The 21163-nt window shown below is 39.5% G+C and overlaps 1 protein-coding gene across 2 annotated transcripts in view; it reads right to left on the bottom strand.

The window, feature by feature from the left end:
- Nucleotides 1–21163, bottom strand: part of trhde.1 (thyrotropin releasing hormone degrading enzyme, tandem duplicate 1) — a 201330-nt gene that overhangs the window by 156710 nt on the left and 23457 nt on the right. For both annotated transcript variants that reach the window (XM_088072648.1, XM_088072647.1), the window contains one exon: nt 5001–5277. In XM_088072648.1, the coding sequence (XP_087928774.1) occupies nt 5001–5277 (277 nt within the window). The remainder of the gene's footprint in view (nt 1–5000; nt 5278–21163) is intronic.

The following is a 21163-nucleotide window of genomic DNA, read 5'->3' as shown; positions in this document are numbered from 1 at the left end:
GATTTCGACTGGATTGTTTTCAACACGGTGGCCGTGTCTCAAACTCTCATTTTACAACTAAACAGTGCACCAAAATATGTTTCTGAAAACATCTGAGGCGACAAAAAGGCAATGCAGTAACAGAATCTTGACTTATATTTGGTCAGAGCTGCTTAATTTGACAGTTTGATCTATTGCAATGGACTGACCTCATTTGCAGTTGAGGTCGAGTCATGATTAAAAAAAATTCATATACAAATGGTCGGTCAACTTGCCTTGCTGTATCTATCATGCCGTGTGCGACCAGATGTCTTTGTAGAAAATCAAACCGATCCGTCAACTTTTCATACATGAACGGATCTCCGACACAAGTGTCCAGCTAATTATGTTCACAAACGTGTTTCAAGCTAAAAACTGTCCACACCAAAAGACGGCCCTTGAAATCTTTTCATCCAATTTGCAGTCAACAAAATGCAAAGCAGTTTCATAATATATGCTGATGGCAGAGAAAACCTTGCTGTTATTTTGAAAGGTTGACATACGTGTGCACTGAATAGTGAAACTGAGGCTATTAACATCAAATTTAGCTGCTAATGCTATTTCCAAAGCATATTTTGAGTTAAGTAGGATTTTTAATGCATCATTTTTACTCTTAACAAAGTATTTTTACTGTGTGGTAGTTGTACTGGAATAATGGAAGTGGTACTTTTTTTTCTGGTGACTAAAAATGAGAAGGACAAAAAAAAAATAGATTAATGTATTCATTACAAAGACTGAAACTCATAAGCCTGACTGATTCCACCCTAATATCATCACACACACACACACACACACACACACACACACACACAGACAGACAGACACACACACACACACACACACACACACACACACACACACACACACACACACACACAGTTGGAGACTGGTGATGGTTATAAATGACCCAGATATGATTTGTCATTAAAACAGCATTTCACTAAAATTATCTTTCAGTAACAAGGAGGCACAGGCAACGTGTGTGTCCGTGTGTGTCCGTGTGTGTGTGTGTGTGTGTGTGTGTGTGTGTGCGTGTAGGTGTGTATGTGTGTGTTGGAGTGCTGTCCTTGAGTTTCTGGCAGACGAGATGGATGAGCTGTAATTACACTGATAGAGAGATGATCGGAGGAGGGGAAGAAGAAGAGGAGAGGAAACAAGGTCGTGCATGTGTTTGTCCTTGTATAGGAGCGTTGGACGCGTGCTTGTGCATATTTCTGTTTTAAATGTTATGGTTGTTAAAGGGATGATGGGATATCAGCAGGATCCAGCAGTAGATGGGTTTGACTTTCAAATCAGAATCATTTCAGACATGATAGACATGATAAACAATGCGGAGCGTAAGAATAAAAATGGGTAGAATAGCCTCTCTCGCAGGTCCCAGGTGGAGCCGACTGTGAACCTAAATTATTAATAATTAATTTGTTTTCAAACTGCGGGAGCTGCGTGAGGTGAAAGGGACAGGTTTATTCAGGTGCTCTAAAAACAACTGGAAGTAATTTATTGTGGTTTGGCTGCTGATTTGGCAGCTTATCAACACGGTCAGTAGTTGAAGCAGCAGCAGCAGCAGCTGTGTCTCAATTAAAGTACTTTAAAACCTTTAGCGCCCAATTGCCGCAATTAGTCATAAATCACACTCGTTTTTGGAGTCATAACTCAGTCAAGTCTTAACACATAGATTCGATACGTATATTTACTAATTCAGGGTGGCTATAACTTTGAGAGGATATCATTATCTGTAATGTGACGCTAATAAACGTCCATACACCGATTTTGTAAAAATTCCAGAAGGTGTTCTTGGGATATTGTGTTCACAAGAATGAGACGGATGAGGTTACGGTGAGCTTGACCTTTGACCTATGACCACCAAAGTCTAATCACTTCATTGCTGAGTCCAAGTGGTTGTTTGTACTAAATTTGAAGAAATTTCGTCATGGCATTCTTGAGATATCGTCTTCACAAAAATGGGACAGACAGCCATCCGAAAAACATAAGGTGTTTCTTATGACTGCAGAGCTTGCCTGGGGATCTTAATGTTTTTAAATTTTCTCTAGTATCAAAGTAATCCAGTGATAGTCGTCTGCGTTTCTTTGGTTACGCTACAAGAGGAGCTGCAGATAGATTCATTGGCATGCTTTAAATGGACATTATTTGCCAAAATGTGGGCTGGAAAAAAAAGCAGCATCCGCAGTGTAACTCAAGGAATCCAAAGCAAAAATGTAGTTTCTGTTTACTGCAGTTTGAAAAATAAGAGCAGGGATGTCAAAGGTTTACCACCAAGAATAATTTGTATCAGCACTGCCAGATCAGCACTGTAGGATAATTTTGCCCTGTAAGTTATACGATCAATAATGCCCAAAAGTGCCATACCTAACAATAATTTGACTATTTTGATGCTTACAATTAGTAGTTGGTTTTAGATTCTGCTGTTTTATTTCAGCAAAATTTGGGGTCTGTGTTGATGCATCTCTTCTCCAATGACCTCTATCCAAACAATCATGGTTGATGTAGGTTTGGCCCACACTGTCCGACTCTAAAAACTCTCTGCTCCAAACCACCAGCATGTCCGCACATATGTTCCACATCAGCCGGGAGAAAAGCAAGTAATGAAACCGTGTCGACCTCGACACAGAGGCAAGTTAATTATCTCTAATCTCAAGACACCAAACTGTTATCTTGAGTTCACATCTTAATTACTGTGTTATCCTGAGATAACAAATACTGCTATCTGACTTCATTATATCAACCCGAGACATTAAAACTGTTATCAGGATTCAGACTTTGGGGACTTCGAGTCACTTGTTATCTACACATGGAGAGTCGTGTTCACTTGTAGTATTTTAAGCTATTTTTCCTGATCACATAAATATTTAATTAAGATATTTTTTGGATAAATCCAGCATTGTTTAATTATGTGATAACAACGTGAATGTGTCATTTTATCAACATGACAAACTGTGTTCTGCAGACCTCCGTCATTATCATCTGAGTGTGGACTATTTAACGACAAACGAGTTTATTTTATGTAACTGATTATGAGATTTTGTGGTGCAAAAAGGAAATTTGTTTTTTCTATGTTCCAAAACTAAAAACCAAAAGGTCTTGTAACTTGTAACTGATGTTTTTGTAGTATAAAATTAATCCCTGCCTACACCACTGCTACAATCAGAAACCTTGAGAGGTAAGACAAAACAATTGGGTGAATTTTAACTCTGATTTAAATAGTTTTCTCTCCTGTGTTTATGACTTAAGGACAATTGGAAAAAGGTTTTGCCAGCATAATTTTTATATATTTTTGTTCCAATTCGTTCTTCTTTTTTCCCCATAACTGAAAAAGGTGGAAAAATGTTTTGCTGAATGAACTTTTTTTAATCTTTGGAACAGGTGAAAAAAGTTTTTCCCAAATGAAAAAAAAGTTTTTCCCATCAATTCTTTATTTTTTTCTTCATTGAAACTGGTGAAAAATATATACACTTTTTTTTTATATTAGTGTAAAAAGTTTGGAAAAAGGTTTTCAGCAAGTGATTGCTTTTGTCTGGATTTTTTTTAATAATTTCAAATTAGTTAATTTTAAAAGTGTTTGTTGTTGCGGCCAAAAGAGGCGAAAGAGAACCTCTTCACCACGCTCTTAATAAAACTAAACGTTCGTTTTTTCTTCCGACAGCAGATTAGCTCCAATTAAACCAGATTTTTAGCCAAAAACAGGGTGCACGTAGAAATTAAAATGCACGTAGTGCACGTAGAAATTAAAATTCACCTTAAGAAAAGACAAATATGCTTTTAGTCTGATTTAGATCATGGGGTAATGGTGCACTTCAGCCAGCTGTGGCCAAAATGAGTATTACAACAAAAAATAACTTTTTTTTTTTAGCTTGTTTAACTCTTGTTCCACTTGTTTTACAGATAAAAATAAAAAAAAAACATTTAAGGAACTTGTAAATATTATCCCAGAGAAGTTTTTTTCCTCTTTTTTTTTAACCTGTTTTAAGTCATAAACACAAGAGAAAAAAGGTTTTTTTTTTGTTTTTTTTTTGTTTTTTAAAAAAAGGATCACCATTATTTATTTTTTCTCACTTGACTCTCAGGACTTCTGTACATAAAAACCAATTGAAACCAAAATATTAAATATTATAAATATTCTATTAAATATTACGAAAAAAAGATTGAATACGATACATCATACTTATATATATAAAACCAGGATACACACACTGAAATGTTTACCTGTTCTTCATTCTTCATTAGAAAATGTTACAGTTCTCTAAATTAAGTGTTTTCACAGTCGGAGAATGACTAAATATGACTAATAAACATGGAAATTATTATTTGAAGCCTGATACTTCCTGGTCCGCACATCTTTTTTCTGATTATCTTAGATATGAAGCCATCACGGTTTCATTTTGTCAAATATTGTCTGAAGATATTTGGTGTTCTAACCCCCAAAGAAAAGGATTTAATGATATGAAACAAGCTCAGAGGTGATCAGGGCCTTAAATGCGTCGAGATAATGAGCTTCTGTATTTCCTGTTCTTTCCACACAGGTTTCATCGCAGAGTTTGTTATCTCAATCAGCCTCGAGACAAACAGGAGAAGAAGAAGAAAGAGAGCAGAAATCATAGAGACAGAGAATCAACAACATTTGGTATTTTGTACATAATGAGATCATTAAGATCACAGGCTAAATGTTTTAGGAAGTAAATTTAAATTTCTTATCACAAGAAACGCATATAATTATGCCGGGATCATGAGATAAGAAAAAAACCTTTTTAATGCTTTTGCTTGAACGCTTGTAGTTTTGTTATTTTTTATCTCCTTGAGTTTTATCTCAAAGCAATGTATTGTTTTATTATGTGTTAATTATATTTTCAGTTTTCTTTCTTACAATATTTACTGTTTCTGTCATTATCAAGTCTGAGTTGATGTTCTGGAGGTTTACACTCTTTGGAAATGTTTTTCGATTTTGTCACGTGTGTGTTGGGACTGACCGTCACGCCGCTGTCGGTCTGCGTCTCCTTGTAGGTGAAGTTACAGACGGCCCAAGCCAGGTAGTAGGTGGACATGCGCGGCGTGCGGGAAAAGCGGTTGGTGAGCCAGCCGTCCTCGTCCGCCAGCGAGCTGCTCTCCACGGGCATGTTGGAGAGCGAGGTGTACTGCGGGTCGTGGCGGAGGGTGAGGGAGAACGTGGCCTTGTAGACGGGCTCGTCGAAGCAGGGGAACGCCTTCCGGGCGTGGATCGGACTGAACTGAGTCACCGCCAGATACCTGAAAGAAAAACAACAGTCTGTTACTGTCAGATAAAGACGGAGAAATGGCTTTTAGACGAGCTTCAAATGGTTCAAGGAATGATGATGAAAAAATATTTCTTCAAAAGTCACAAAATTAGAAAACACAGAGTGTTTTTTTTCTTTCAAGTTTTTGATAAACATTGTTTGAATTATGTTCATTTAATTCATAAAGGGTTTAGGGGTTAGGTTTGCTTCCTTAAATTTAGGCTGCAAAAGTACGCGGTAAAGTTTCCATCAGCCAGTCAAACTCTACATAGCATAGACACCGGTTTTATTTCTTTCAAAAACGTGGGTATAAAGGCTATTAGCAACTTAGCGAGAAATGTCCCAGAAATTACAAGAAGTTAGTAAAAGTTGACAAGAAAAGTTATTTTATTAAAAAATATCAAATAAATAAGGGTGAAAATGTCCAGAAAACTATATTTAGAATTACAAATTAAAAAGTTTAAAAAGTTTAAAGTTTTTTTTCTCATTGTTTTTAAATGAAATGTAACCAGTTTGCTCAGGTTTAAATGCAAATAATCTGGTGTGACTGAATTAAAACAAGCAGCAACTACAGAATGATGGTAAATGATGTAAAGTTGCACAAATAAAGTCCAAAAACTTTGAAAAATGTATGAGATGAAAAATGGTCATCATCATATCTTTGGTGTGCATCACATAAAACCTAAAAACACAGTGAACTTAGTTATGTTGATTACACAGCAGCATCTCTGTACAGTTTGCAGGCATTATTCACGGTAAGTAACTGGTCAGAGCAGAACAGGAAACGCTGCGGTGAAAAAACCCCATCGCTCTTTTTAAAACACCCCCATGGACGATTTGAAATGAGCGAGCGTGCTGCACTTTTATTGCTTATGAATTCACTTCTCATTTGTGAGAGGGAGATTGTGTTATTTTTTAAAAGCTGCAGTTTCACTGTAAATCAGAGGTCCTCGTGGGTCCATTTGGTTCCAAGAAACTGAGACCGAGTCAAAATGACTTTCAGTCTAATGAGGTTCTATATCGCCACAAACCCTCCTCATCTTGTCTTCGTCTCTTCTTTTCATTTTCCTCTAACGTAAACTTTTTTCTGCCACCTTCTCTCCTCCTCTCTTCTCTTTCTTGTCACCATCGCTTTAGAAACTTTATTGTTCTGAGGCAGATGGAGAAAGTGAACTGTAACGTGCAGGATGAATGACAGACTATTGCTCTTTTCGGCAACATGCTGCCGCTGCCAGTGCTGTTCCCTCTCTTTTTAGCTGCGTCAGGCTCAGACATATTTTGAATCCAAGTCCTCCACATTAAAGGACGCATTGTTCTGCCCTCCGGAAACACACAAGTCTTTTCTGATCAGACGCCACAATCTGCAAGTAGACTAAATTCATCTTTGCCTTAAAAAACTGCCAGTCATCGTCGAATATTTCGTGACGCAACAAGACAAAGGTTAAGGTTTGATTTAGGAACAACAGGGATTTGGTTTGGTTAAGGAAAAACTGTTGTTTACATTAAAAAGTCTTCTATTTCAAAGAAATATGGTCATTAAACTTTTGCCAAGCAAAGAAAAAGGTTATAGAAAATAGTTGTGTTTAGATCTCCATGAGTCCATGAACTGATTCAAGACTCTTGGATGATGCTACCCAGAAATTTCCTTAAAGTTTTTTGGACTTTTTTCGTTTGCCCGCCGTCAAAGCCTGTTTGCACTGATATGATTTGATTTTGCAGGCAGTCCACTCTCCTTAAAAAAGTGTTTAACTGCTGGAAGATGGTCTTTTTTATAACACTGGGCTGTCTCTGCAATAGGAAGACATGAATATTTTTGAAATTGGTGCTACATGACCAGAGAAAAAGGGCTGTACGACTACCAGAAGCACAACGCCAATGAACGCTCCTGTTGGTGGACGTCATAATGTGAGCTGGGCTGTTTTAACATAGGAGACAACATGGTGACTAGTTACAAAACGTCTGATATTACAGCCAAATAGGGCACTAAAATATCTTTAAGGAAAGTTTTAAGGCTAGAAATGAGCAACTCAATCACAGAAATTTTGGTGTATATTGATTGGCACTGCTTAGTTTTGCGGTTTGATCCGAGTTTGAGAGGGGAATGACTGTGTTTGTGGCGGCAGACGGACAAAAATGCAGATGTATAATCTGTATTTCGAGCAACAGCCCTACAGCCAGCGAAATGTGACATCTGGCAGATTTGAGCTGCGGGACGAGCAGGGAAAGCTAAGCACTGGCAAGACAGAGGGCAGTTTAACTCTGTTTATTTACAGATATTACCCACATCGTTACGATCCACAGCAGGTTAAAAATCAGCGAAGTATCCCTTTACCGACTTTCAATACAAAGCAATTTCTAGGACCAGTGAGAGCGTCAGGAGGTGAGCACCTCATACAGTTTATATTGTTTTTAAATAAACAGTTCCTTTAAGGTTAGGGAGACCTTTGTCGAAACCTGAATCAGGATTGGGATCAAATTGAGTAAAATGACTGTTTGGAAAGGTAAATAAAACTTCATCATGTGTTCAAATGTAGAATCAAAAAGAAGAAAATTTAGTTTTTGGCAACAAACAAACTTGAATGATACAGATGTTTGGGTGAGAAATTTGTTTAATTGGGCCCATAACTGCTGCCATAGGTCGGGCTTGGACAAAAACTGTGTGGTTGCACGTAGGGTCGGGCCTGATTTTTTTTGGGCACACCTGGATTAACCTCCCAGATGATGTCAGACAAGCCCCAACTCTGACCGCTTCTGAGTCGAATCTAAAAATGTTCCTGTTTTAAACTGCGCACTCCACCCAAATATGACTGCAAACTGATTTTAAATCAGTTTAAATAATCATTTTATCTTTACACCTCTTGTCAGCACTTATGCTATTTTTAAAGGAGATTTTTCTTTGACAATTGTTTTAATCATTTAGTTATTAATTTTTCACCTTTATATCTTATGTCTTTACACTTTTACTGTAAATCTGTATCTTTTATTATGCTTTTATATCGTATTGCTCTGTAAAGCACTTTGAATTGCCCTGTTGTATGAAATGTGCTAAACAAATAAAGCTAGCTTAGCTTAGTTAGCTCTTAAAAGCACAACTTTCTTTGCTGCTGATGCAAAGGAGTCATAAGACCTGTTCGGTCGGTTGCTGCATCGAGTGATGCTGTTTTACTGTGGGAGGAAAGCCTCTTTAGATCAGGAATATTTCACACTGGGTCTGTTCTTGTATCCACTCAGAAGGTTCAGATCCATTAAGAAGTCATATTTTGCCATAAATCAGTCCCGCGCACCGATATGCAACATTTCCCACGAGGGTCTAGCACAACCAGGGACGTTGAAGGCAGCAGCCACAGTCTCACATTATATATCATTACATTGGCGAACCCCAATTTGCTCCACATTTGGCCCTGAATCCAAATGATGTCATTAAATGAAATGTCCACTTAAGCAGAATTGCTGTTGCATTAAACGACCCGTGAAGTGACCCATAATAAAATCCATCATATTCTCACATCTGGCTTTAAATCGTCTGCTCTCTGGCTCGGGTCAGAGCTCCCGTGCCCCCTGACTCCACTCCTGGAATAAATCCATACAGAATATGTGCTGCTGTCGAGTAAAGCAGGAATCTGTTTCCCTCTTTGAACCTCTCGGAGCTATCAAAGGAGAAATTTAAGGTGGAATCAGAGTTCAGAGGGTTAAAGGATAATCCTGTGAAGTCGGCGCCGACAGGTCGCCTGTCTGCACGCAGAAGTTTCTACAGAAAGACTTTTGAACTTCTTCAGATTTTCTTGTTCGGTATGAAAAAAGGAGCTTCAGAGAGCGAGATAATCCGAAATAAACACGAGGACGTGTTCTGTTTCCTCCTGATTTCTTTAAGCTGCGCTGAATGTTTTCCTATCAGAGCTTTGTTACGTCCGTCTGTCAGTCACCTGACAGAAACAGGAAGCAAATTAAAACTCAGAGAAATAATCCCTCTGAAAACTTTTCTTTATCGCGCTCGTGCATTTTTCAGGAGGTGTTTGTGGAGGAAGAGATGAAAGGAGGGAGAGGAGGAGAGGAGAGTACAGGTGGAGTCAGAGGGGAGGAGAGGAAAAAGTGAGAGAAGAGGAGATGAGGAGGAAAAAAGGAACAAATAGTGAAGGATGGGAGCAGGAGGAAGAGGATAAAAATATCAAGAGGTGCCACAAAGCACTAAATATATTCAAAACAGAGGAGGTGCACTGGAGGAGGAAGATAAAGAGGAAGAATAGAGGTAAAGGAGAAAAAAAGATGGGTGGACCAGAAGGAAAGGGGGGGGGTAGAAAAGAAAGAGAGAGGAAGATGAGAGGGAGAAATAGAAAAGAGAGGAAGAGGAAAGGTTAAAGAAGATTTGAACAAGAGAGGGTGGGAGCAAGGAGGAGCAGGAGCAAGAGGAGAGAGTTAAAGAGGGAGAGGAAAATGTAAGGAAGAGAGGAAAGATGCAGGAGGACAGGTGAGAGTTGAGGATGCAAAGAAAGAAAGGATGCAAGAAAAACTGGGGGAAGAGGGGACAAGAGGAAGAGAAGAAAAGGCTGAGGTACAGGAGGAGGAGAAAAAGGAGGAAGGGGTGCACAATCATGTAAAACAATGGGTGAAAAAAGGTAAAGAGGAGAGGGGGAGCTGGAGGAGAAGAGGAAGATGACAAAGGTGACAGAGGGAAGAGAAGGAAAGTGGAAGAAGAAAAGAAAAAGTGGAAAAGCGAGGCAAAAGAAAAGAGAATTTGAAAGGGAAAGAAAAAGCAGATGAAAGACGTTCAAGAAAGTAGGAAAGCTGAGGGAGGAGAAAGGAAAGGGAGGAGGAAATAAAGGTGAAATAAAGAAGGAGGAGAAAGGAAAGGGAGGAGGAAATAAAGGTGAAATAAAGAAGGAGGAGAAAGGAAAGGGAGGAGGAAATAAAGGTGAAATAAAGAAGGAGGAGAAAGGAAAGGGAAAAATGAACAAGGTAAAGAATGAGAAGTAGGAAGAGAGAGAGGTGAACAACAGGCGTTGAGAAGAAGAAACAAAACGAAAGGAGGTGGGGAAAGATGACGATAGAGGGAGGAGAGGGGAGGAGGGAGGAGGCGAGAAATGGAGGGAAGAACGGAGAATAATAAACAGAGGGCAAGCGAGGCAGAGAGAAAGAGAGAGAGAGAGAATAATGGAGAAAGCCTGAGAGGGACGAGATAAAGAGAGAATCTATTAGACGAGAGGACGAGTCTGTCACACACACACACACACACACACACACACACACACACACTTCTGCATAATAGCCCCATGAAACCCAGATATTAACACACACACACACACACACACACACACACACACACATATATACAAGACGTGACATCCCGCAGTTTGCCAACAGTCGCTGCTGCCAAGGTAACGCTTGTTGTCACAGTAATCCTGACTGACAACCAAGCCGTCAGTGTTGCCCTGGACGACCACGACACATAAACACACATAAACAGGCTCACACAAATATGTAAAAACACACACACGCACGCACACACACACACACACACACACACACACACACTCATGCATGAATTCATGTGGCGACACTTCGGCTCCTCTCCCAAACGACGTGAAGAGAAAAATGAAAATGACATCATTTCCTGCTGTAATGTTTGCCATTATCTTTGTGAGGAGGCACCATAGAAGAAGAGTACACAGGCACGTTAATGACAAACACACACTCCTAACACACACGCGCACACGCACGCACACACATACACACACACACACACACACACACACACACACACAAAAACACACACACCTCATTCAGATTCAGAGATGTGACTGAAGGCGAAACTGTTGAGTCAGGTGCTTTTCTGTGTGTGTGTGTGTGTGTGTGTGTGTGTGTGTGTGTGTGTGTGTGTGTGTGTGTGTGTGTGTGTGTGTGTGTTGTGCGTGTGTGCGTGCGTGTGTGTATTTGTGCACGTGTGTGTTAGGAGTGGGATTCAGTTCTATATCTATCACACCGGACACACTGATCTCTTTAAGCAACGTCTCAAATTGCAATTCCCTGCTTTCACATTGAAAAGACTGCAGTATGTGTGTGTGTGTGTGTGTGTGTGTGTGTGTGTGTGTGTGTTGTAGCTATAGTGTTACACAGGAAGCTGGTGAAGAGGCTGATTCATCATGTTTGGTGTAAAATATATAATAATATATGGCAACTGATAGAGGCGGGGTTATTGATTGAACAAGGGAGAAGAGGGTGAGGATGTAGGCGATAAGGGGAGGGAGGAGGAGATGAGGATGTAGGGTGTGCAGGGTATAAGGTGGAGGAGGAGATGACGAAGAGTAGGAGGGAAAGCATAAGGTGAGGATGGAGGAGATAAGGAGAGGGAGGAGGAGATGAGGATGTAGGGTGTGCAGGGTATAAGGTGGAGGAGGAGATGACGAAGAGTAGGAGGGAAAGCATAAGGTGAGGATGGAGGAGATAAGAAGGAGTCATGGAGGTTTAAGATGTAGGAGAGATGGGGGAGCAGGAGGAAATGAGGATGTAGGGGATAAGAGGGTAAGGAGGAAATGAGGATGTAGGGGGTATGAGGTGGAGGAGGTGGGAATGTAGGAGATAAGAGGGAGTTAAGAAGATAATGTAGGAGATATGAAGGGGTTGAGAAGTGGTTGAGGGGATTTGGATGTCGGAAATAAGGAAAATGAGATGAGGATGTAGGGGATAAGAAGGGAAAGAGGAGATGAGGATGTAGGGGATAAGAAGGGAAGGAGGAGATGAGGATGTGGGAGATAAGAAGGGAAAGAGGAGATGAGGATGTAGGAGATAAGAAGGGAAAGAGAAGATGAGGATGTAGGGGATAAGAAGGGAAAGAGGAGATGAGGATGTAGGGGATAAGAAGGGAAAGGGAGATGACGATGTAGAAGATAAGAAAGTTGAGAAGACAAGGATTTCAGAGATAATGGAGGGAGATGAGGATGTAGGAGATAAGAGGGGGTTGAGAAGACAAGGATTTCAGAGATAATGGAGGGAGATGAAGATGTAGGAGATAAGAGGGGGTTGTGGAGGTGAGGATGTAGGAGACAAAAGGAGGTCACAGAGAAAGCAGATAAGGCGGTTGCTGTTTGGCTTTCTGGTGGCATCAACACAGCAACTGAAGCTGATACAATCAAACATGTTTAACAGCGACCGACACTCGAGATCCGAAAGGCCATATCAGTACAGAGCATACTAAAATATAATTTGGACGGAAGTTTTTGTCATAAAAAGTCCAAAAAAATGTCTTCCAAGTAGATGCTGAGCTGAGGCAAAAACTGTAATCAGCAATCAAATACAGAATCAACAAGGTTTGGTTCAGAGGCAGGTTCAAGAGCAACTGGTGAGTTGTTCCAAAGGAATTGCTTTTCACGCCTGCAGCCCAAAGAGGTTAATGCATGCATGCATTACATGCTAGAAAAAAATAAAGCCACAGCGATCAATATTTTGATAACAATGGATGAATGGATTTGTTTTGTCTGGTTCAGTCTCAGTGTTTCCAGCAGCTACACTGCTCAGCAGACAGACACACTTCAAGACCAGCTGATGAACATAGTGGAGCATTAAGAAGCTGCAGAGGCAGAAATTGCCCACAGGAGTTGATGGAAATCAAAAAATCAAAAAATAACGACAATTTTTCAGCAAACAATTATGCTATGTACAACTGCTGTGTTTAAGTGGCTACTCATGTGACATGTCTTTGGGAAAATTCTTGTGAGTTCATTCACATGGACCATTTCAACATACAAGCACCACAGAGGTGCCTCTGTCAGAGCAACAACAAACACTAACAACTCCCCCATGAAACATTATCATTATCCACCAATTAAAACTTTTCCAACAAAATGGACCTTAAACACTGACAAAGGTCCAGACAATCTAAATAAAGTGAAATATATAGTCCAACCACATTATAAGAGCACCTTGCACATGCACGCATGCATGGAGCGGGAGATCAGCAGGGGGACCGGTGCAGCGTCTGCAGTAATGCGGTCTCTGCACCGATCTGTCATAGTGAAGAGGGCGCTGAGCCGAAAGGCAAAGCTCGTGATTTACCGGGCGATCTTCATTCCTACCTTCACCTCACGAGCTTTGGGTAGTGACCGAAAGAACAAGATCACGGGCACAATCAGCCGAAATGAGCTTCCTCCGTAGGGTGGCCGGACTCTCCCTTGGAGATAGGGCGAGAAGCTCGGTCATCCGGGAGGAGCTCGGAGTAGAGCCGCTGCTCCGCGTTGAGAGGAGCCAGATGAGGTGGCTCGGGCATCTAATTAGGACGCCTCGAGGACGCCTCCCTGGTGAGGTGTTCAGGGCACGTCCCACTGGTAGGAGGCCCCGGGGAGGACCCAGGACACGCTGGAGAGACTATGTCTCACAGCTGGCCTGGGAATGCCTTGGGATCCCCCAGGAAGAGCTGGACGAAGTGGCCGAGGAGGGAAGTCTGGGCTTCCCTGCTTAAGCTGCTGCCCCTGCAACCCAACCCCGGACAGGTGGAAGAAAATGGATGGATGGATGGATGGATGGATGGATGGATGGATGGATGGATGGATGGATGGATGGGTGGGTGGGTGGATGGATGGGTGGATGGATGGATGGGTGGATGCATGACTGGATGGATGGATGGATGCACATGCACCACGTGGTCTTCTTTGGTGTGTCATTAGAAAGTTATACCACCGGTTACTGGCCTGGCATGCACACTACAGCGTTTTCAGCTGTTTTTAAAGATCTGTGTATATATTAATTGTTTTCACAATGTTTTCATATGAATGTGGATTTTTTTTAAAACACATTTTTTTAATAGGGCTGTTCTCATCTAAATGTGGCCTAAATTGATAAATAGCTCTATATATAAGAGGAAAAATATGTATTTTTGATTTAGGCGAAGTGTCCCTTTTAGTCTAGTTTGACAAGCTGTTTCCTATGTGGGCATAATAGCATTGTTGGTAATGTTATGCAAAGTCACAGGGGCACCAGAGTCATTATTCAGATAGTTGTTGAGATATTTCACTCTGTGGTGAAGTGTGCGGACGCAAGGGAGTTATACGTCCCTCTCAGGTCCTGAGTGACATCTTGAATTCATGAAGACCTCTATCACGCAGCAGCTCCTCCGCCTCCTCCTCTGTGTGAGAGACTGAATGAATGTATTAAGTTGCTTCAGTGGACTGCCATGTTATATAGGTTACTCTCTGACACACACGCTGCAGAGCGGGAGAGCGCAGTATTGATCTGAACCATCTCATCTCAGCTCCGGATGAATCCATCAGAGCGACAGAATCACAGAGAGGAGCTCAGCGATGAAGAGCAGAGAGGTAGACCTGCTGACCAATCAGCTTCTGTCTATCCTCTATTAAAATGTAGACTCATCCAACCCTTCGTTAACCAGCCGTCTCTCTCGTTAACACTGCGACATCTTTGTTCCTCATCAGCCCCTGCCTCGTTAGCTGCCTCGTTAACTGTAATTCCTCTCCTCGTTACAGAAAGCAAAAACAGCCTCTGTGCAATAAAAAAGTTCCTCTCAGGATCTAAAAACGCAGCTCTGCTGGGGTGTTTGGGCTTCTGTCAGAAGTCTGGGTTTCAGGATGTTCTGAAGCTCACAGCTGGAACATTTTTGTAACGCGGAGGCAAGAGGGGGCGATTTTAATGGCACGAGTTCAACGACACACGCAGAGCAGAGAGGTCTTTGTGGGCGTCCTCTTCTGCTCTTCTGCTTCTTGAACGCAGCCTGTTTGCACTTTGCAGAAGAGCAAAGTGCAAACAGGCTGCAGAGATCACAGCATGTCCACCATAATAAATTCAAGCGTTCACACACATTCTTAACAATTTCCATGACTTTTAGGCACATTTTTAAGACCATACGTTCTCTGAAACAACCACTGATACTCCTTCTAGACTCTTTTTTATTACTATATATTTGCTTTTTAAAAGTACATTATTAAAAAAAAAAGGATTAGAACTGTTCGTAATTTATGAGAGGGGTGGCAGTGGTGCAACAAGGGGGAGGCATGTCAAATATTTTTTTAGGCACAAGGGAGGAGCTTCTGTTTTTTATTTTGGCTTAGAGGAGGGGCATACAACATAAAATTGCTGTATTTTGTATTCATTTTACTACTGATTTTCTTTAAAAACCTTTGGCCATTTTTTAACCTTTAAAAATGTTAATTTTTGAAAATTATTTTAAAAATGTATGGCTTTATTTTACTTATTTATTTTATTTTTAATTCAATTTTAATTTTTAATTTAATTTTTAAAAAATTTAATTAATTTTAATTTTTTCTCAATTTTTTTTTCAAACACATGCCTTTAAAAATCACAACATTACAGCTAGAAACTGTAAAAAAAAAAAACAAAAAAAAAAACCAGAAATTAGTGTTGGATTGTCAACCTTTCAAAAAACTTATAAGGTGTATTTAGTTTTCAGAATCATTTCCAGGCCTGAAAATTGCTATTTGCAAATACCATGATTTTTCCAGGTGTTTCATGATTGTAAGAACTCTGAAATACACTCACGGCCAATCACATAACTCTGAAACAGCTGAGCCAATCACAGTAAGGCATCCAGCAGCAAAACAAACAGCTCCACAAATCTGCAGCTACGGGCAGATGGTGGTTTTATTTAATTTAATGAGAAAAATAAATCCTGAAATGCTGAAGTTGTTTATATGACCGCATCAATCTGAAGCTATTTCGGTTGTAGTACTGTCTCTCTCGTCATAAACGGTGACACTATATCATAAAAAGTGACTCAGCAGCATTTTCATCGTAATGCTTTTCAAAAATAAAACTCAAGACACCACTTTAGTTGAAACGAACGTTGGACAGGAGGCAGTGACACAAAGGATTAATGTGCGGCTGTGATCTGACGTCTCCTGCATGAACAACAAAAAGTTAAACTGACCTGTCTGATGTGTGTAGAAGTGTGTGTTTGGTTATTCTGTAGCAGCCTGGAGTCACTGGCATATGATTTAATGAAGGTAAACACAGTGGACAGTGTGTGTGTGTCTGCAAATTTATCACCACACTGTCTGTGTCCTGCTGTCTTCAGACGTCTGCAGAGATTTAATGAACTGAGAGAAACTTTTTTTATACAGAATAAATCAGCAGCAGACAACAGACACTGGAAGGAAAACTTGTATTTATTCATAGATAAATTGAAATTCAGACTTATTTGCATGTGTTCCTTCATTAACTGCACTAAATGTTATTTTTTCAAAACTCATCTGGTTGCAGAGTGATGAAGTGCTGCACATTTAATCCAAATATTTGACATGTTTATGAGACATCTATTCTCAGTGCATGTCTGGTTCACACTTAGGATCTAACTGGTAAATAATGATGCTTCCAATTGTTGCTGATTTACTGAGCAAACAATGAATTTATTCATATTTTATCTGAATGTGAGCCAACAGATGGACATGCATTAGAGGTCTTTGGGGAGTCTCTTAATGTTTGATAGTTTATTTTTTGTAAATTTGTCACTTTTGGAGTCCGACCTGAACTGAACACAGATGCTCTGACACGGAGAAAATCAGAATTATAGCAAAAGTATAAAGCCAAGAGAACATAACTCAGAGTTTTAACCTTAAAGACAGTCCAGTGGAGAAGCACAACAACAACCACGATGCAGTTTCTTTACATTAGCCGTGTATTGATGTGTCTGTTTATATCCTGTTTTGATGTCATAGGTCACATGAGCAGCAGACAGCAGGTCAGCGGAGTCGATAAACACAGACGCTGCTGCAGAGACTTGGGATGTCCCCTTATATATTAGTTAAGAAAGCACAAATAATGCAATGAAAACACAGTAATTCTACCTGAAGTTTTTTGTTATTATCAGTAGGGATTGACTGACATATTTGTTTCTTCATATCGTTGCAGATCATGTGGGAAAAAATGCCCATTCAATTTGCAAAACACTAGTCATTATATTTATGACACATTGTTTAAAAGTGATTGCTATATTCTAATCGCCCCCAAAGAGCTGGCGCGCAGCGGGAAGTAGGCTGATCTTTACAGAGGAAGAGGAGGAGGAGGCGTCCTGCAGGAGCTGCAAGACAAAAGCCTGTATTGGCAGCTGGATTTATTTCAAACACCCACAAATGATATATCAAATAGAGCATAGAACACGTAGGTTTTAGTTTTTATGTTTAATTTCCTCCATTTAAAAACCCACTTGAATTAGGCTTGGGCATTATCATGGTATTATGGTATACCACATTATTTAGAAATCCCAAAAGTATGTACCACCAGAGCTCAGTCTCCGGTCTCTACTGGTGGAACAGGCAGCTGAGCTGAAAGACACAGTGACACCTGGTGGTGGAGGGAGAAGTTACAGGACTGTAAACAGCCGGCAGCCAGCAACAGCAGAGAGAAACTGTGGGGATTAACGGCATGTTTTTTTTATTTTATAATATTCAATTATTAACTAGATTACCAACAAGAGTAACCAAGATGGTTTAGGCGATTTTTATTTGTTACTGTCGAGTCTGAATGAAGAGTGTTTTATGATGCATTAAGCTTTGTCACTTTTCTGTGAGCAACAGAAAGATGAGATCAAAAGTGTGTAGTTGTATTTCTGTTTAATAAGAAAAATATGTGTGAGAATATTACTTTTGTTAACATTTTATGGGTTTCTATTGCATATTTATGAGTTTAAAAAGCTTAAAGTAAGTAGCACACTCTCTATGGGCGATATCACATACTGTATAACCCGGTGAAATTTCAGGAAGGAATGAAATATTACATACCCCCCTCGCCTACTTGATATATTACCAAAAAAAATCTCTTGTATTTCAGTCAACATGTATTCATTTAAAATGTAAAATAGTATCTAGCATTAGCCATTGTTTACACTGAATTTTGCTTTAGTGTCCACTCACATCCTGCCAAATATTGTATGGTTATTTAAACAGATAGAAATAAAAAGAGCTTGGAAATAATTTGGCATTAGGAAATAAAAGTACCATAAAAGACTGTTTTTAAATAAAAACACATATATTTATTTATTTATTCAACTATACTGACTCATTTATATATTTATATTTAGACTGATATATCTGTTTCCTCATTGATTTATTTTAAAGGAATATTTATTTATGTAATTTATATGTACAAACCATGCCTACTTCTGGTATCTATCTGCATAAAGACACAGGTCATGATTTCTGCGCACACATCTAAAAGAGACCACTTCAGACTGGTTTCACTGGAAGACGACAGCAAACCACAACATCCAGCTTATTTTCACATCATTTACATAAAGATCAATGCTGAGCTTAAATAGTGATACAGTGTGTGTGTTTGTGTGTGTATGTATGTATGTATGCTAATTAATTCCCCCCTCCCAGCATTTAAGCATTTAAACCCAGCCTGAGGTTTATAGTAACTTAGGATATTAAGCAAATCTCACAGTGGACCATGTGTGTGTGTGTGTGTGTGTGTGTGTGTGTGTGTGTGTGTGTGTGTGTGTGTGCGTGTGTGTGCGCGTGTGTGCATGTGTGTGCGTTAGCACACATTAGCCACACAGCTGCATCCGGCTAATCCTTAAACCAACAGTGAGCTTTGTATACACAAACACACACACACACACACACACACACACACACACACACACACACACACACACACACACACACACACACACACACACACACACACACACACACACACACACACACACACACACACACACTCCTGAGCTTCACTGCTCAGTTGGACAGTAAAAGTCTCCACGGGGCAACCGGACATTTTGAAGATTTTGACATGTTTTAGAAATAATCAGCTGTGATTTTCACAATGTGTGTATTTGCTTTGCAGCTTAGTCATCAGATTCACATATTTATGGACTCAGACTGGCACCTTTAAAGGCTGTTAGTCATATGTATTTTTTATTCTGTGTCTAGAAACGGTCTATATTTATTTATTGATTTATTGCAGCAGTTAATTCAAATATGCTCTCACAGTAACGCAGTTCTCATTGAATTCTTCGCCACATACCAACGCATTAATTTTTTATCACGTGTATTTCTTATATATTCCCTTTGCTCTTTTTTTTTTTTTTTTTTTTACGTTACATGTAAGAAATCAGTTTGGTGCACATGGTGGACTGTAAGCAGGTTTCTGTCAGCCAGACCATTAAACTTTAACTAGCAGGTTGTTCTGTTGTGATCGAGCTCTGCTGGTCCGTCAGCTGCTGTATTGATCCAGTATCGATCCGAACAGCAGCTACCAGCGAATATGAGATCACTGGTGGTGAAAACACACACAGACTAAAACCTGATCACTGAGGGATTACAGCTAACGCCTGTTTTTAGTGTTAAGTATTCTTTCATTTTCCTCTCTGGGGAATTAATTTTTATGTCAAAATTTACACACATATTACACATTTGTTCACATCATTCTTCTGCAGCTGATTAAGTCTGCTGCTGGAATCATTAAGAGAAAAAAATGCACATTTATGTCATAATTAAAAAAGACTGATGTGAATCTGAGAAAGCCAATGAAGAAATCAATGAGGCGAGAAAGCTACATTAATATTAGCGAAAGAAACATGGAGTCAGTTTAAATAAGCACCGTTTCATCTGATGTATCACACATGAGTTTCTCTATTTATTAGTATCGTAAATATATTAGAGTTTTGCGGGTTTTGAGGTCAGATGGAATTTGAATTGATCTTGGAGGAAGTGTGAGTTTTAATGTTAATGTTTTTCAGCAGATCACTGACAGGCTTTAACTCATAGTGTCATTTTAAAATCAAGACTTTTGTACAAAAACTAGTTTTTATCTTATTATATTTTTAGTAAATTTTGTTTATTTTAATTTATATATATTAGCCTCTTTTGATGGTCTACTTTTTAGTATAATAATTGTATTTAATTCTATTTTTTTGTCAGTTCTGACTAATGTGCTTTTATCTTTTACTGGTGTATTCTTCATCTTAATTATTATTATTTTATGAGTTTTTAGTTTTAGTTTTAAATGAATTTGATTCGCTTTTATGGTCAGTTGTGCACGCAAAACTGTGCTTCCATCTGAAATGAAATGTGCTATATACAATTAGTTTTGCTTGCTTGCTAAAACACAACAGAGTGTGTATTACAGCAACTAATGTCATGCACACAACAGCCATTCAAAACTAAATCTATCAAACGTAACACAACTCTCATTTTGAAAGTTAGAATTAATTTCCAGAACAGTGAATACATTTCAAATTGCATACTTTGCTTTGAATAAATGTTGAGATGATTTTAATTCCATATTATATAATTGGTTAAAATGTCTGTTTGTTTGTTTGTTTGTTGTGTCAGCCTCCTGAACTGTACAGACAGCAGAGAGTGTCCCGCTTTGTTCATCGATCCGTCACATTATCGCTCTCTGACTCTAACTTCAGTTTATATAAAGTCCACATCACTCACGAAAAAACAACAGCAGGAAAGAAAAAACATAGAAAATACAAAAATACAATCACACAAATATATAAAGATAATAATGTTAATAAGGTTGAGGTTGGTAAAAAACAGAGACCATACAGTGTAAGTGTAACTGAACAGCTGGCCTAAATGTCAGCAAGGTAAAACAGTAATTTGGGTTCCCAGCAAGTGATGTGAGGAGAGTTCAAACAGAGAAAAGTTGTATTATCAGGCTTTCAACAGAGCTCCTGCACTGTGGGAGATTATTCTAGAGAAGTGGAGCTCGGTGGGCGAAGGCTCGACCACCTGAAGAGTTTTTATGAAATCGAGGGACAGTTAAGTAACCAGCGTCAAGGGAAGTTAAAGGTCATGATGAAGAATATGGGAAAACAAGGCTGGAGATATGTGAAGGAGACGGTCCGATAAAGCTTAATAGATAAGGAGGAGGATTCTGAAATCAGCTCGTGTGAACTGGTGACA

This window comes from Plectropomus leopardus, chromosome 22 (assembly GCF_026936395.1).
Source record: "Plectropomus leopardus strain MGB_pleo_1.0 chromosome 22, ASM2693639v1, whole genome shotgun sequence".
Taxonomy (NCBI): domain Eukaryota; kingdom Metazoa; phylum Chordata; class Actinopteri; order Perciformes; family Serranidae; genus Plectropomus; species Plectropomus leopardus.
The sequence above is the reverse complement of the archived record's forward strand: the minus strand, read 5'-3'. Positions and strand labels throughout refer to the sequence as shown.